This window comes from Scyliorhinus canicula, chromosome 15 (assembly GCF_902713615.1).
Source record: "Scyliorhinus canicula chromosome 15, sScyCan1.1, whole genome shotgun sequence".
In the NCBI taxonomy this organism is placed as follows: Eukaryota; Metazoa; Chordata; class Chondrichthyes; order Carcharhiniformes; family Scyliorhinidae; genus Scyliorhinus; species Scyliorhinus canicula.
Genome location: NC_052160.1, coordinates 138,354,016 through 138,370,416, shown reverse-complemented (window position 1 = coordinate 138,370,416; position 16,401 = coordinate 138,354,016). Strand labels below are relative to the sequence as shown.

Sequence of the window (16,401 nt, the reverse complement as noted above, 5' to 3'; positions counted from 1 at the left end):
AGCTAATGCCCTCCATACCAGGCAACATCCTGGTAAACCGCTTCTGTACCCTCTCCAAAGCATCCTTCTGGTAGTGTGGTGACCAGAATTGTACACATTTGTCATGGGTGCTGCAATCAGGGAGAAAATGGATATTTGTCAGGATAATGGGGAGCATCCTGATCCCAGTGGGGGTGGGGTAGGGTCCAATTAACAGCGGTCATGGGGATGGTGGTGTCCAGTAGAGGGTGGGGGGTGGAGGGCTGGGATCAGATGATCACCAATGGGATCTTGAATGTGATGGGGGTGAGGAAAGGTGCCCTGATGGTTTGGGGGACGGGAGGGGGGTGGGGGGCATCAAAGCATTGATTTGGTTACTGTAAACTTGGGGAATTGCAATGGGAATTGGAGAGGAAGCCCAGGAAGTTCAATTGTGTTGTTGCTAATTTGAACATTGTGAAAAGCCTGCCTCTTGTTGGAACTTGTTCCTCAAGCACAGGGCAATCATGTATTTCATGGATTGCAATGAAACTCAAAGTCTACTTTGTGCATATTACAGCCTTCTTACTTTCTGACGGTCTGAATCTTTCAAAACTTTCTCTAATTTTTTTTTAATCCTGCGGCTTTTCACCTGTCGTTTCCCTCTTTATCCGCAGCATGAGTTCAAATTGGCCAATTATTTGGCCCATTAACCAGATAGAACTGTTACTGGGTTCAGCAGCAATTGAACCTCTGCAGAAGTTCTTGACATTCTTTCGGAAAATAATTCTTGGCAGCATGTCCAGATGAAGTAGAAGAAACCTCCATCCCTGGAACAAAAGTGCCCGATTGTCCTTTCATCCCGGCCTTGCGTTTTCTTAGATGGGAAATCAAGAATATCCAGAGCAATCACCGACACTCGATTTGTGTTAATGACGTATGAATTCCATCTACCCAGTCTTGTGCAACCTTAATAACTGTGTGTGGGAGTTGATTTTACTTTTTTTATTGAGTTGCTCGTGGTGTGAATTTTATTTAAGAGTGCCATGAAGAGGCATCACGGTGGCGCAGTGATTAGCACGGCTGCCTCACGGCGCTGAGGACCCGGGTTCGATCCTGGCCCTGGGTTACTGTCCGTGTGGAGTTTGCACATTCTCCCTGTGTTTGCGTGGGTTTCACCCCCACAGCCCAAAGATGTAGCTGGATTGGCCACGCTAAATTGCCCCTCAATTGCAAAACAATTATTGGGTACTCTAAATTTAATTTTTTTAACGTGCCATGATTTGCTGATGGCTTGAAGTTCTTGACCTCGGCCAGGCCATCCATCCGGGGCTGCATTTCATCAAAGTGTTGGCTCTGCCCTGACTTCAGACCCAGCTGCGATTTGAAGAAAAAAAAATTGGTGGCACTAGTTTGTCTGGTGACGTTACTCACCAGCTCAGGGGATGGTTGAATGGGGGGAAAGGAGGGTTAGACTTTGGAACCAAATCCATTTGTTACTTTTCCTCTGGTCGTGGCAGCCTATCCGGACAGAGCAGACAGTAGCTTTCCCATTGTTCTTTTGTGCAAGCTTCTCCCTGCATTGAGGAATTGGCCCAAGGCGAGAAAATTCATGTCAAAACTGCTCCTCCGTGCAAACGGGATGAATTTCCCATCGCCACAAATCAATTTGTGGAATGTGGCAGGAAGTCACAACGTAAAGCACTGTTGCACCGAAGACAGTGGTGACAGTGAGGGTTAAGGCACCTTTGTTTTAAAGCGGTGGAAATCTTCAAATCTTTGTTACATTGAGGACACATGTTTTCATAGATCCAATGAACTGTGATCTCAATCTTTTCTTGTTAAGTCTCTACATAAACCAGGAACAGGCTGATGGTCAGTGGTTACGTTACTGGACTAGTTAATATAAAGGTTTGGACCAATAATCCAGAGAACACAAGAATCCCACATTTTTAGTTTGGGCGTTGAATAAAGTTTTTAAAACTTCTGTAAAATGAAGTGTAATCACTGAGAGTAACTGCGAAGCTGCTGGATTGTGAGAAGAATCGAGCTGGTCCATACAATGTCCTTGAAGGAAGAAAAGATGCCATTCTTGCCCAGCTTGGTTTATGAATCTAGTCCCACACTGACATGATTGTCTTAACTGCCCTCTGAACTGCTCCAGCAAGCTATTCGGTAAAACCAAGACAACTAGAGACAGACGATAAATTTAGGATAAATATCCTAAAAATGAATTAAAAGAAAACTTGAGTACCGCTCTCTGAGGATTGTATATGACATATGAAAATACCTGTACACATAACAATAGAGTTCCAAAGCAGAAATAATGCTTGCAACCAAAAGGGGAAATGAAGATCTCAGCAGGTCTGTAAGGAGAGAAAAGAGCTGACGTTTCGAGTCCAGATGACCCTTTGTCAAAGCTGAAGTGAGCTTCACCCCATCCCTATCCTGTTCACCACAAAGATCGCCGAATTCCACCTCCATAATATCACCTGTCTCTCTCTCTCCCCCTGCCTCAGCCAACGTGCTGCCTGCTGCTCCAGCCATAACGGGGGTGGCATGGTGGTCAGCACTGCTGCCTCACAGGACCCGGGTTCGATTCCAGCCTTGGGTGGCTGTCTGTGTGGAGTTTGCACGCTCTCTCCGTGTCTACGTGGATTTTCTCTGGGATGCTCCGGTTTCCTCCCATCCTTTGACAAAGTGTCATCTGGACTCGAAACGTCAGCTCTTTTCTCTCCTTACAGATGCTGCCAGATACACTGAGATTTTCCAGCATTTTCCCTTTTAGTTTTGGATTCCAGAATCCACAGTAATTTGCTTTTAACAATTCTTGCAAATTGTGGCTGGTTACGGAGCATGATTAGTGGCAGAGGGGTTAGAAATGTAAAGTGATTAAACCTCTCAGTACTTGTTGGGCAAATCTAAACAACTGTGATTGGATTGTTATGTAGATTGCTTGTCACCTGGTTGGCCTTTGTGATCAGGAGCTGAGACCACACTTGAGTTTTCCAACACTTCCAGTTAACATCATTTGCATAGAGTTCTGACAAAAGGCAGAGTTTGATCAATGAGTAATTGTCCTCTCGCTCATGGTCTGTCATGTGGCGTTCCACCTGTTGCAAATTTACTGCGTGACTTTCTGCTGCCCAGATTTATAATGTTAGATTAGCAGTGACACAACATGGATTTAAAAATATATTATTGTCAATAGTAACCAGAGCAGCAGAATAACAAATCACTGTTTCAGTAAAATTGTCGCCTGTTTAGTTTGATTTTGCAAATTACCGAATCCCTGCTGTTTCTGTGATACTTCAGAAGTGTAATCTTCTTTGTGCATCTGTTTAACGTCCCTGTTTTAAATCCGTGCTGTGAGTTAGAGCCTAAAAATAAACATACATGTCTGGATCACTAGAGTACTCTGTAATTGCTGCTATTTATCATCTGAAACTTTGGTATTAAAGAGGACAGATTTTACTCCCCTGCTGGCTGAATTAGGTAGTGTTTGGCACACAACAGGGGCGGAATTCTCCGACAGGGTCGGGGAATCGCCCGGGGCTGGAGTAAAACCTGCCCCCGCTGTGGCCGGAATTCTCCGGCACCAGGGAATCGGCGGGAGCGGGAATCGCGTCCCGCCGGCCGGCAGGTTCCCCGTGGTGATTCTCCGGCTCGCGATGGGCCGAGGTCCCGCCGCTGTCAGGCCTCTCCCGCCGACGTGGTTTAAACCACCTCTGGTGCCGCCGGGAGCAGGCGGCTTGAGCGGGCCCCGGGGTCCGGGGGGGGGGGGGGGTGATCGGACCCCAGGGGGTGCCCCCACGGTGGCCTGACCCGCGATTGGGGCCCACTGATCGGCGGGCGGGCCTGTGCCATGGGGAATTCTTTTTCTTCCGCCGCCGCCACGGCCTCCATCATGGCGGAAGAGACCCCCTCCACCGCATGTGCCGGTGGTGAAGTCAGCAGTCGCTGATGCTCTGGCCCATGCGCGGACTCGCGCCGACCGGCAAAGGCCTTTCGGCCAGCCCCGACGCCGGTCAGCATGGCGCCAAAGGCCGTTGGTGCCAGTCGGCGGAGTGGGGGCTACTCCGGCGCAGGCCTAGCCCCTAAAGGTGCGGAGGTGCCGGAGTGGTTGGCGCCACTCTGCTACACCGGGGCCTCGCCGGGTGGGGGAGAATACCGCCCAGGGTTGACATTTGCACTCCTCTCACTAGAAATCCATCCCGCGTATTAATCACTTTGTGAAGAGCATCCCAGTATCAAACTTCAATTTGTATTTTATCAGTTACAGCCTGTGGCTTCCCTGCCCACTCTTACAATTTAACTTGAAAGTAGTTTTCTGGATTTCCCTTCTCTCAACTGTTTACAATCTTTTTTACTATCCGCTTTTAGGTTGAAAAATCAATTTTCACCCAGCTTACTTAATAACTTGGGACGTTTGAATGTCCTTAGGACACCAATGAGACATTGATTGAGGTGTGATCCGACCCAATACTTTTTTTTTACAAATGGTTTTATTGGATTTTTTGGTATACATAACAGAATATCAATACAAACAGAACAATGAGAATTTTGCAAGGGAGCACCTAGGTAGTACTCTTAATGTTATTTACATCGAGATCGGTTTCAACTATTTACGAGTTTCCACCGTTTCTTCTTTCTGTTCTTTTGTCTTTTCCTCGCAGCTTTTGCAGTGGTCGTTGGGGTCCCCTGTGCATCGCTCCCTCTCTTTTCTGATCCAACCCAATACTATAAAATTTGATTTTGACTTCCACTGACATACTCAAATACTTCTGCAAAAATAAATCTACATTTTTTGTTGTTGATTGCTGCTGTACATTATTTGGGTGTATTGAGCATTGAGACTCCTAGTTTTGTCCGTAGCCATTTTAGTTCTAATCTGTGATCCCAGCATCCTGTTTGAAGCTGAAATGAGTTTCACCACCCCCCTCCCCTATCCTGTCCACCACAAACATCATCTAATTCCACCTCCATAATATCACCTGTCCCTCTCCCTGCCTCAGCCAATGTACTGCCTGCAGCTCCAGCCATATGACGGGGGTGGCACGGTGGTTAGCTCTGCTGCCTCACAGGACCCGGGTTCGATTCCAACCTCGGGTAGCTGTCTGTACGGTGTCTGCACGTTCTCCCCGTGTCTGCGTGGGGTTCCTCCGGGTGCAGGTTAGGTGGATTGGCCGTGATAAATTGTCCCTTAGGGTGGGGTTGCAGGAACAGGGCGAGGGATTGGGCCTAGGTAGGGTGGTTGTTTGAAGGGTTGGTGCAGACACGTTGGGCCGAATGGCCTCCTTCTGCATTGTCAGGATTTTGAGATTCCTCCAACTCTGGCTTGCCTCTTGTGCAACGTTGATTCCCTTCACCCCCACCACTCCTGGCCAAGCTTTCTGTGGCCTCGGTTATGAGCTCTGCAATTCCTCCCTAAATCTCTCCACCCACCCCTCCTCAAAACCAGCTCCTTTTGAGCTGCCTTTGGCTCGGTGTCAAATTTTGTCCGACACTTTTAAGAAGGGTTCTGGAGGACATGTTACTGCTACCTTGTGTAAGTGCAAGCGGTTGATGTTTCTGAGAGTGATGCGTTCATTAACAAAATAAAGAGCTGGCGAGGACATTGACTTCTGAATACACAGCGAGTTAATGCTCACTTGTCACTTGACTCAACTCAGTTGGGGTGAGAGTAGAGGTCCTGGTGTTGACTATTTTTGTAGCAGTGGGGTAAGGGGGGGGGCGACACATTGGTTAATGCTCCTGATTGCGACCAAGCACCCCCCACTGCGAGCAAAGAGGGCAAAACTGTCAAAAGTAATTCTGTTAAAAGCAGGCATATTAGGTTAAGTATTTATCAGACCTCGTCAGCGGCCTTCCACACAATAGAAGATGCTGTATGATTATGCAACACGCTGGATGAAAGCTCTTGGTTTATCCGCCCACGTACACTGCAGGAACGGTTCAAAAGGCCAAACATGTTCTTCTAAAAAGAGAAAATTCTGGAATCATTCAGCAGTTCAGGATGGATCTATGGGGAGAGGGAAGCAGTTAGCATTTCAGACCGATGCGCTTTCATCAGAACTGTAAGACATTAGAGACGTAACCATCTGACAGCAAGAGCACAGCCAGGGAAAAGCATGTCATCTGGCACTTCAACAAATACCTTCTTCTCCCTGCTCTAATAGGTTATGCTACATATGTGTGCGTACAGAAAAGTCAGATGACAGTTTAATGTCGCAGTAATTGGCAGTCGAGCACCGGGGCACTGTTGGAAAGCCTGTTCAATTCCAAGGTTAACATTAACTGCAGCACGCATTTTAAACGTTTTGAGTGTTTGTTGGTCCTGTTGTCCCAATGAATGGACCTTTCAGAAAGACAACAAGCGCTTTGTAACGGAATAATCTCCGGACACCCAGCAATCGCAGTCCATTTCTTTTCAGCAGAGCTTGGAAATCATTCTGTCGTGTCTCATTTCATGGAACTGCAGGGTTATTACGGTCTCCCATTGACTGGTAAATGGTTCATCTTGTTGCATGCAGTTCAGTAACAGTGCGCTGTAATGCCGCTGGATGTTTTTTTTTCTCGCGCGAGCGCGCAAACTTTCTCCTGCGTGGCTAGGTGCACCGGTGCGCCAGGCGCAGTGGAACGTTTCCTCCGTTGATCTATCAGTAGTAATTTGCATCTTTTTGAAATCCTCCAGGTTTTCTCGTTCAGATGAGTTGTCCAGGCACAAACGCTCCCACTCAGGAGTGAAGCCATACCAGTGCCACATCTGTGAGAAGAAATTTGCCCGCAGCGATCATTTATCCAAGCATGTGAAAGTGCACCGGGGACTAAGAAATGGCAGAATAACCAGAACAGCCAGTTAACACCTGGCTGTCCTTCTCCTCTTTGGCAAAGCACAGCAGGGCCATTGAACTTGTAAATGGAATGTACAAAATACATCAAAATGTATTAACGTGTGTCTGTAATCTTTGGATGTGGGTGGGAACGGGTTTTAAAAGCTCTTAGTTTGAAAAGTTATTCCATGACTTGCATTTCCAATGTATTCTTTATTCATCCTTACTTTCTAACTACAGAAAGGTTGGTTGGTTGGTTCATATTTATCACTGTAATGTAGACTCTGGCTAGGCCTTTGCTCAGTTTGGTGCGCTTTTCTCAGGTATAAGAAATGCCCGTGCAGAGGAATCAATATCAAGAATTCCACGGGTAAATTGACAATAGGGTCAAAGAGGGGGGATGCGAGGGGAATTTTTTAATCCAATGAGCTGTTCATGATCTAGAATTCCTGAATTCTAGATCATGAACAGTGGTGGGTTCAGATTCATCAGTAGCCTTCAAGAAGGTAGCTGAATAAGTACCTGAAAAGAAAACATTTATAGCGAAAGAGTGGCTGAGAACTTTGGTAACACTTGAAAAGACCTGGCAAAGGCACGATAATCTGAATGGACCCTGTCTGTGCTGTAAGCTTCTATGGTCGGTGTGGTGGTTTACTGGTCATAGAACTGGGCTAGGAACCAAGCAGGACACAGTGCAGCAATGTTGATGGGACAGCGCAGACCACTCACAGGTTTTGATACCACACGTGTGAGTGATTACTGCTAACAACCCACGGGCTTAAGAGTTGAAATCCCAGCATCAATGGATACTATGGAGTGGCTTGCAAGGATAAGGAGTTGTGAAATCAAATTCAATATGTCTGTTAATTTGTGGCTAGAATCTGGAAGCAACCAGCATTCCAGGCCACACACGACCCTGGTTTCACAATGTGTGGTTGACTTTTAATGGCCTTTAATGTAGCATCACCTCTTCCTGGTTAGTTTTTTTAAAAATGTCAGTTTAAGGGCAGCCAGGATTGAGCAATAAACGTAGCCTTGCCAACATAACCAATATGCTGAGAATAAACTTTGAAAGGCGGCAGAGGAAGGCCGATTAAGGTGCTCCTCTTTGGGGTTTTTTTTTCCCCAAAGTGCCCATCCTGCCATCTTGTGCCAGCCACTCTCCCTCTCTTGATTTTTCGTCACGGATGTGTGCCCATCTAGAACTGTGGTAGAGTTTTTACATTCCTTGTCCTGGCACCAGATGTGACGTAACAGCTCTCTCATCCGGTCCTGCTTCCCAACTCCAGTGCGGCCCCAATGCTGAGGGGGGAAACCCATTTGGCCCATTCAAGCTCGTCTCAATGGTACCTTCACTTTCAGCATCTGGTTACAATTTGAATTAATTATGTAATGGTTTTATTATTTCAACCCTGGGTGGAAGGTCCTCTCCATGCTCGTTCTTTTTAAACAGTATCCTTTCTAATTTGTGCTCTCTATTTGGTGGTGGTGTGTTACAATTCACTGAGTTGGAATTGTTGTGGCTACATGTGTATTGTACTCTGGTGCCATGGTTAATGATAGTAGTTCCAATTCTCTTTCCACCACATGGCTGACCAGGAATCTCTTCTGTTACCACTGACACGTGTTCGAAATGTTTTCAGGTCAGTACTCGACTGCGTTAAGACTACACCTTCCTTGGCTACCAAGTCCTGGGGTCGGACACGACTGTTGGAGCTTTGGCTCAGAGACAACGACGCTGTTACCCGTCGCACGACAAGGCATCCGTTTTGTTTTCAGTTTTCTTTTCATTCATGTAAAACTGCCACCTGGTCTTAACTGTCAAAGTAGTTTACATTTTCTACCAATAAATAAAACTTCTGCAGCTACCATGCCAAAAACTATTTATTTCACTCAAATTCCCAGTCACGTGCCTCAAAAGAAAACCGTGCCTCTGAACCCCAACCTGCGGGAAAAAGTTCTCCAAAACAACCTGCAGTCATTCACCAGATCCTGAAAAATCATTGTGCTTGTATTTCTTCCAGGTTGATCCACTTCTCTGCATATATGTAAGGGCATTGCTTCCTTTTTTACATTGCACCATTTCCTCTGCAGTTCTTTTATTCTTCAAAACTGTGTAACTTCTCACTTCTCACTCTTTAGTCTATCCTTCAGCCTTCAAGTGTATATAAACCAAGAGAGGTTCAGTAAGCCTTTCGAGCCTGCTCCACGGTCCAGTTACATAATAGCTGATCTGTACCTTGAATCTACTGACCTACCTTCTTTCCACATTCCTCAATGGCCTGAGCTTAAAAATCATCAATCAAGCTGAATTATGAAAATTTCAATTGATTAGCCTCAATAGCTTTTTTTCTGCAGGGTGGGGGGGGGGGGGGGGGGGGGGGGTTAGTTTTCCACTACATTTGCGTGAAGTGCTTCCCAACATTCCCCCAGAACAGTTTAAGTCTAATTTTAAATCACATCCTTTCATCTGAAATACCTCCGTTAGATTCCATCTTAATCGTCTGTGCGCAAGAATTTCTAAAAGTTCTAGATTTATGTTCTCCTGTGTTCGGGTTTGCTATTATCCTGATCTACAGACCTTCACTTGGGCTTTTTAGTGATGTATTGCATAGTGTAAGTGAAAATCACTGAGGATGCAATATTGAAGGTTTTATTCCATAGCCTTATGTGGAAACTGCGCAAAGGGTATTAGAGCACATTGCTCCTATCGGAGGACAAATTACATCATGGGTATGACTTAAAAATGTGGTTCATGTCTTGCCCATCTGAGTCAGAGAGAGACAATTATACTTGAAATTTATCAACGAAACTGTGAACTTTATTCTGCAGCAGTGGATGGGGTGGCTCCCACCGTGTGGTTAACTAGTCGGTGAGTAGCCACTGTAGATATTTGTACATGAGCAGTGGTCACTCACATGGATAGCAGTGGGCTGTCGGTGCCTGTGGAACAGTCCTGTAGCTTGCTGCCTCCATGAGGGATATCCAAACATTCGAGTTACGGGCAGAATTCCCATGTGAACTTTAATAAAAGTCCTCGACCCAAAGACAACGTGTAATGAGAGTAACCGTGGAGTGAAGTGACACGCAGGTTGGAGGCAGGATAGTGATCCGTTCGCCCTTAGCAAAGTCATAAAATCTTAATTTTAAAAAATGAAAACTCAATTACTTGGGGACCCGACCTTACGCGGCTCTTGCAAATTTTGGTATGATTCCCATGAATGACAACCCTACTTTGCAATAATAAATTAAAAGTACTAAGCTAGATTTTGGTAAAATCCATATTGTTGGAAAGCTTCAGCTTCACATTATTAATGGTGACATCGCAAACACGACTACAGTTTCGTTATAAATCCTGTAATTAGAGGCAATCGATAAGAATTTTTATTAGTGTCACAAGTAGGCTTACATTAACGCTGCAATGAAGTTACTGTAAAAAGCCCCTAGCCGCCACATTCCGGCACCTGTTCGGGTACACGGAGGCAGAATTCAGAATGTCCAATTCGTCTAACAAGCATGTCTTTCGGACTTGTGGGAAGAAACCGGAGCACCCGGAGGAAACCCACGTAGACACAGGGAGAACGTGCGGACTCCGCACAGACAGTGACCCAAGCCAGGAATTGAACCCGTGTCCCTGGTGCTGTGAAGCAACAGTGCTAGCCACGGTGCTACCGCGCCTTGCCCAGAATTAAGGTTCCAATTCATGGCTGTGTTATTAAGTGTTGGGCAATATACTGGCTGCTGAAGTCACCGATCAACAAACACAGATTGCAATTGCAGATTCTCAATGTTGGCAGGAGCTCAGATTGGTAGAAAGCTGAAAGGTTTAGTAATATGGAAGCTAATAAATTAAGTTGTCTTTTGCAACATATACTTCATTCAGTGCAGTACAGCTAGAGTGTACTACTGGAGACCATTTGACCTTTCAAGTCTGCACTGGCTCTTTCAAAGAAAGATCCTATTATTCCCATTTTTTTTCTGTATCCCCACAATTATTTTTTTCGGGTATTTATCAAATTTCCTTTTGAAGGCTGCTGCTATTGAATCTGTATTAATCATACTCTCAGGCAGTGCATTCCAAAAACTCACAGCATGAAAAGGTTTTTCCTCATGTTGCCTCTGGTTATTTTGCCAATCATCTTAATGTTGTGTAATTTTCTCAACATTTTACTGGATGGTGATCAGGAGCGTAACTGGATTGATTTGTTCCCTCCTTAGGCCAGGAACGTTGAAGCCAAAGCAGTTATTCTAGGCCTCCCCTGTATGCGATCTGCTAATTAGGCAGAAAGTAGGGATGGATCCTGGGGTATTGGCGGGATTTTACAGCCATCGTAAATGCCGTCGATGTTAGTGGGACTGACTAAACTAAACGTTTATGTCAAAAATACAAGGGGCTGTTTAGCACACTGGGCTAAATCGCTGGCTTTGAAAGCAGACCAAGCCGGCCAGCACGGTTCGATTCCTGTAACAGCCTCCCCGAACAGGCGCCGGAATGTGGCGACTAGGGGCTTTTCACAGTAACTTCATTGAAGCCTACTCGTGACAATAAGCGATTTTCATTTCATTTTTCAAAAAGAAGTATAATCTGCCCCAATCCTAATCTAGTGGACACAATCCAACGGCCACGTCACGCCCCACTCGGCTGGTAAATGATTTACGATGCTCGTTACGCCGTGTGAGATCTAAGGTTCTCGTGAGGTGTTGCAATCCACATTTGCATATTTCATGTACAGTTGAGCTCACTTGAATATGTTCTCGCCAGAGTTACCCAAGACGAGGGACACCCTGCTCATGCGCCGTTTAGCACTGGTTTCCACAAACGTGTAGTAGGCGTACTGGGACGGTGGGGGTTTCCACGCAATCGGGGGCTCCCGCCTGGTCAGGCTATGGGCAGGGTGGTACTCTGGCACTCCCAATGCCACTTGGCACCATGATGCTGCCAGCCTGGCAATGCCATGGTGCTCAAGTGGCATCGTGCCTGTGCTGGGGATTGGGCCCGGCAGTGCCCTGCCTTCTGAGGTGGGGCTCGAGGACCTCCTAATTGTTACGTTTTGGGGGGGTCTGGAGGCTGCAGTGGGGGTCCAAAAATCTGAGCACCATTTCTAAATGGTGTCCTGATCTCTTCCTGCACCGGCGAGCTGACCTCATTAGTGCAGGAAATAAGCCTAAGTGCAGACTTGTGGGCCGTTCCTCGCCAAGTCCCAAAAATGAAGCAGAGTCCCGTTTAATCACGCCCAAAAAGGGACTCCGTTTCATTCCCATTTAATCACGCCCCATGTCTTTCTATCCCTCCCGGCACTCTCTCCCGGCTCGTCCTGTCTATGTGATCTACCTCCTCCCTAAACCCAAGTCCCATGAATGTGCTGATCACCCAGCCTCCATTCTGGGCCCCATGTTCGCTGATATTACTTTAAAAAAAATAAATTTAGAGTATCCGATTATTTTTTTGTTTCCAATTAAGGGGCAATTTAGCGTGGCCAATCTACCTACCTTGCACCTCTTTGGGATTGTGGAGGGGAAACCTAGGCAGACACGGGGAGAATGTGCGAACTCCACACTTACAGTGAATCAGGGCCGGGATTCGAACCCGGGTCCGCAGCGCCGTAGTCCCAGTGCTAACCACTGCGCCACGTGCCGCCCGGGTGAATTGAATCTTAACCCAGTGCAAGGGACCACAGAAAGCACAAACATACGTGACTTTGAGGACAACCCGCTTACATTTAAAATTCTATTGGATCCGGCAATTCCACGCAGGTTGCACTGAGACGTGCTGTTCAGTAATTGTAAAGACTGCAACTGGACTTCCATTTAGTTTCCACAAATCTGCCCCAATATGTCCCATTTTGTTACAATGGAAACACCTAGGCCTCCAAGTGTCACTTCCACCCTCCGAACCTTTCTTTTTCCGATGTAAAATTTCCTGACCATTCCCAACTGTTCCATCTCTTTCTTGACTATTTGTTTTCTCCTCCCCACTTTCTATCCTTCTCATCTTTAAAAGGATGATGGAGAAAGGGTTTGGTTCTATGGACCAGTTCATAATCATCAGCTACCTCTGCTGCCTGTCTGGCAATTTTAACCTTTTGCTCTTGAACATGCATCCTAATAGCCAATGGAAGTGAATCTTTAAATTCTTCTAAAATAGTCACCTCACTGAGGCCTCCATAAGGTCTCTATATTTTTGACACCCGTATGTAATGGTCAAAATTATTTTGCTTCATCCTCTTGAATTCAATATGAAGTTGTCCAGGCCATTTTCTTGTGTTTCAAATTTTCTGCCTGTATGCCTCAGGCATCCGTAATAAGGATAGTTTTCTTTACTACATCATAATCTGTAGATACCTCTTCTGACAATAATGCTTCACGAGCTTGACCTACCAGTCCACTTTGTAAAAATAATGTCTAAATTTCTTTTGGCCATTTCATCTGTTTAGCTATCTTTTCAAAATAAATAAAGAACGCTTCCACATCCTTTGCTTCAAATTTTGGAACAGTTTGTATAAATTTAAACATTTCCGCACTAGGTTCATGCCTAGAGCTACTTCCTTCCTCAACCTGCGTCTCGTTTTTTAACTGCCATCGTTATAAACTGAAACTCTCCCTCTTTCTCCTTTTCCCTTTCTGCCATTGCCAACTTCTCCATTTCCAATTTCCTTTGAAAAATGCTCTACTTTTCCTGCATTTCAAATTTATTCAGTTCTATTTCTTTCTCTTTTTCTTTCTCTTTCTCCTTTTCCATCATTTCTGACGGGAACAGAGAATGATAACGGCTGGAGAATTCCAACCAATACACCTCCCAATTACTCCAATTCCTTTGTCCAGTATCTCAGTGCCCCACCAACTCTTTTTATTTAATGATTCACAGATCCCTCCATTTAACAATGAATCCCAGACCAAGTTTTACTCTTCAGCATCCAGTAACTTGCTTTCAAGGTTTCAAAATATCCCAAGGAATTTTATTGATCAGCATACAATAACCCTCCATGTTTTGAAATCCCGCAAGAGCGGGATTCTAACTCAACGAAAAGATTCCAGAATGGAACCCTGGCTCCAAAGACTGTAACATTTACTTTTCTTTCTTAAATGTGGTGGAAGAGAGTCACAGGACCACTAATTAGTTTTAAAAACAAGGAAAAATATATTTCTTAAATATGGAACAATTGGATTTTGATACTTTACTCTCTCCCTGTCCCCCCTTAGCTTGACAGGTGCATACAGGTTTTAGCATTAACATGGATTACAAAATGCATCTTGATCTATAATGGTCTCATTAACACAAAGTCTCTTTTAAGGATGCAAGATGACTGTGGGCAAATACACTTTCCATGCTGAACCATGACTGTTTGTGCATCACTCCTCAGAATCCCCCCAGATGATTGTCACATGAGCGTTTCCAAACAGCACTGCCAAAAAAACACTGCAAAATCTTATCTTGTAATTATTGTGCTTTCCCTTAGCAGTTTCCATTTTGAAATCCAGCCCAGGTTTTCCAAATGATACTTTTACACAAAGCTTTCTCTCCACTTTTAATGGTGAATCAAGTCCCGGATTTCACAACAACGCCCTTAGGATTTCTTTGTCTTGGCTGCTGTGCAAACTACTCGCAATTGCTTTAACTCTCAATTCCCAGACTGTAATAAAATGGCATCAGGCGTTATTTGAAGGCTGTTGTTCCATTTTAATTCTAGTTACTGAAATTGTCTCTTTAAATCAGAAAACCTTGTTTACTCTTCCTTGCATTTTGGACCATACCTTGGTCTCTTAAATCCAGACTTCTTGCACACTTCCCTACGATCTCAGCCCTAAACTGGCTCTCCATTTTGAATCTGAATTGCTCTTTACTCACCTCACCCAATGTCCTTTAATGTGGGGGTGATGCATTTAATTGTACAGATAGTCCCTGGATCTGTGGGTTTCATCCAAATGTTTTCATTAAAGACTTTGTATAACGTTTAATGAATAAGGAATTGATTTCAACCCTGCAGCATTGAACAAAGTAATGGTATTACGGTAACCGTTGTTATAGTGCTAGTATAGTCTTCTTATCTTGCTGTTTAAACTTTTCACAGGGCTTCAGAAATGTATTTTGTTCTCTGATTGGCCATCTAAACCAACGTGCCAGAAGGAGTTGCTTTGCACAAATGGAGTTCACTGCGACTGGAACGACTTTTCTCTTGAAAACCATTTTCCCAGCCACTGACTTTGTTACTGAATGTTTGATTGAGCATGTGAGCCTGGAGGAGGTCAGGCCACAGTCATTGTAGACTTCTTCCTATTAAAATATATTTGCACTACAACGTTTGCTCTTGTTTGGAATGAAGAGAAAGCTGCATTGTTACAATCTGTTGATGTGTATTGTCAGGGTCCTTCCTGGGCAGCACGGTAGCATAGCGGTTAGCACAGCTGCTTCACAGCTCCAAGGTCCCAGGTTCGATTCCCGGCTTGGGTCACTGTCTGTGCGGAGTCTGCACAATCTCCCCGTGTCTGCGTGGGTTTCCTCCGGGTGCTCCGGTTTCCTCCGACAGTCCAAAGATGTGCAGATTAGGTGGATTAGCCATGATAAATTGCCCTTAGTGTTCAAAAAGATTGGGTGGGGTTACTGGGTTATGGGGATAGGGTGGAGGTGTGGGCTTGGGTCGGGTGCTCTTTCCAAGGGCCGATGCAGACTCGATGGGATGAATGGCCTCCTGCATTATAAATTCTATGATTCCTGTTTACGAAGAACAAAGAAAAGTACAGCACAGGAACAGGCCCTTCGGCCCACCAAGCCTCCGCAGACCATGCTGCCCGTCTAAACTAAAATCTTCTGCACTTCCGGGGTCCGTAACCATCTATTCCCATCCTATTCATGTGTTTGTCAAGATGCCCCTTAAACGTCACTATCGTCCCTGCTTCCACCACCTCCTCCAGCAGCGAGTTCCAGGTACCCACTACTCTTTATTCCCTTATTTTCCCTTTTATTTATTTTTGCTGTTATCATTTTGATCCATGGATACGTAATGGTCAAGCAGCAGAGAGGATGAGGAATTCAAGAAGTTGCAACAGAGTATATGGTGCTGCTAGTGTTCAAACAGGAGAACTCAAGACTTTTCAGCACCCGAGAGATGGGATGGGGTGGGACACAGTGCTTAAGGTTCGGCACAACACCGTGGGCCGAAGGGTCTGTTCTGTGGTGTATTTTTCGAAGTTCTACGTTCAATGGATTGGCTGTTGGCCAGTGAATTGGGCAAAAGGCTGTATTTTGCCCGGTAACAGGTGTTGGTTGGATCTGACCTGTGTGGGATGTTTTCAGAGACCTGAGGAAAGCAGAGATGACTCCTGGAAGCACAGTAACAAGGACCTGTTCCTTCTCTCGATTTCTTTTTTCTCCCCAGAAAGGCTGTGAGTTGATGAATTTCTGAATTACAGAGAACCTGCATGAATGAATCTACAAGGAAACTTGCAGGCTGAATGTAGAGACATGGATCTGAATGCCTACTTTGATGAAAGGTGTGCTTAAATACAACAATCTGAAACAAAGACCCCACCTTTTACCTATTCTTTTTACCCCCTTCCTTCCCTCTGCGTTTGTCTGTCTTGTGTGTGTATAGACGGTGGGAACAAGTTAAAG

General features: G+C 45.2%; 1 protein-coding gene across 2 annotated transcripts in view; it reads left to right on the top strand.

Moving 5' to 3' along the window:
* The window catches only part of LOC119978324 (Krueppel-like factor 15), a 34,837-nt gene extending 19,749 nt beyond the window's left edge, over positions 1–15,088 (top strand). The window contains exons 3-4 of one of the 2 annotated variants that reach the window (XR_005463421.1): positions 6,653–8,434; positions 14,861–15,088. Coding sequence is in view for 1 of the 2 variants with exons in the window: in XM_038819866.1 (XP_038675794.1) it covers positions 6,653–6,821 (169 nt within the window). In the remaining variant the exon portion in view is untranslated. Of the gene's footprint in view, positions 1–6,652; positions 8,660–14,860 lie in introns of those variants that run through there. The other variant, XM_038819866.1, reaches the window with a different exon arrangement.
* The last annotated feature ends 1,313 nt before the right edge of the window (positions 15,089–16,401 follow it).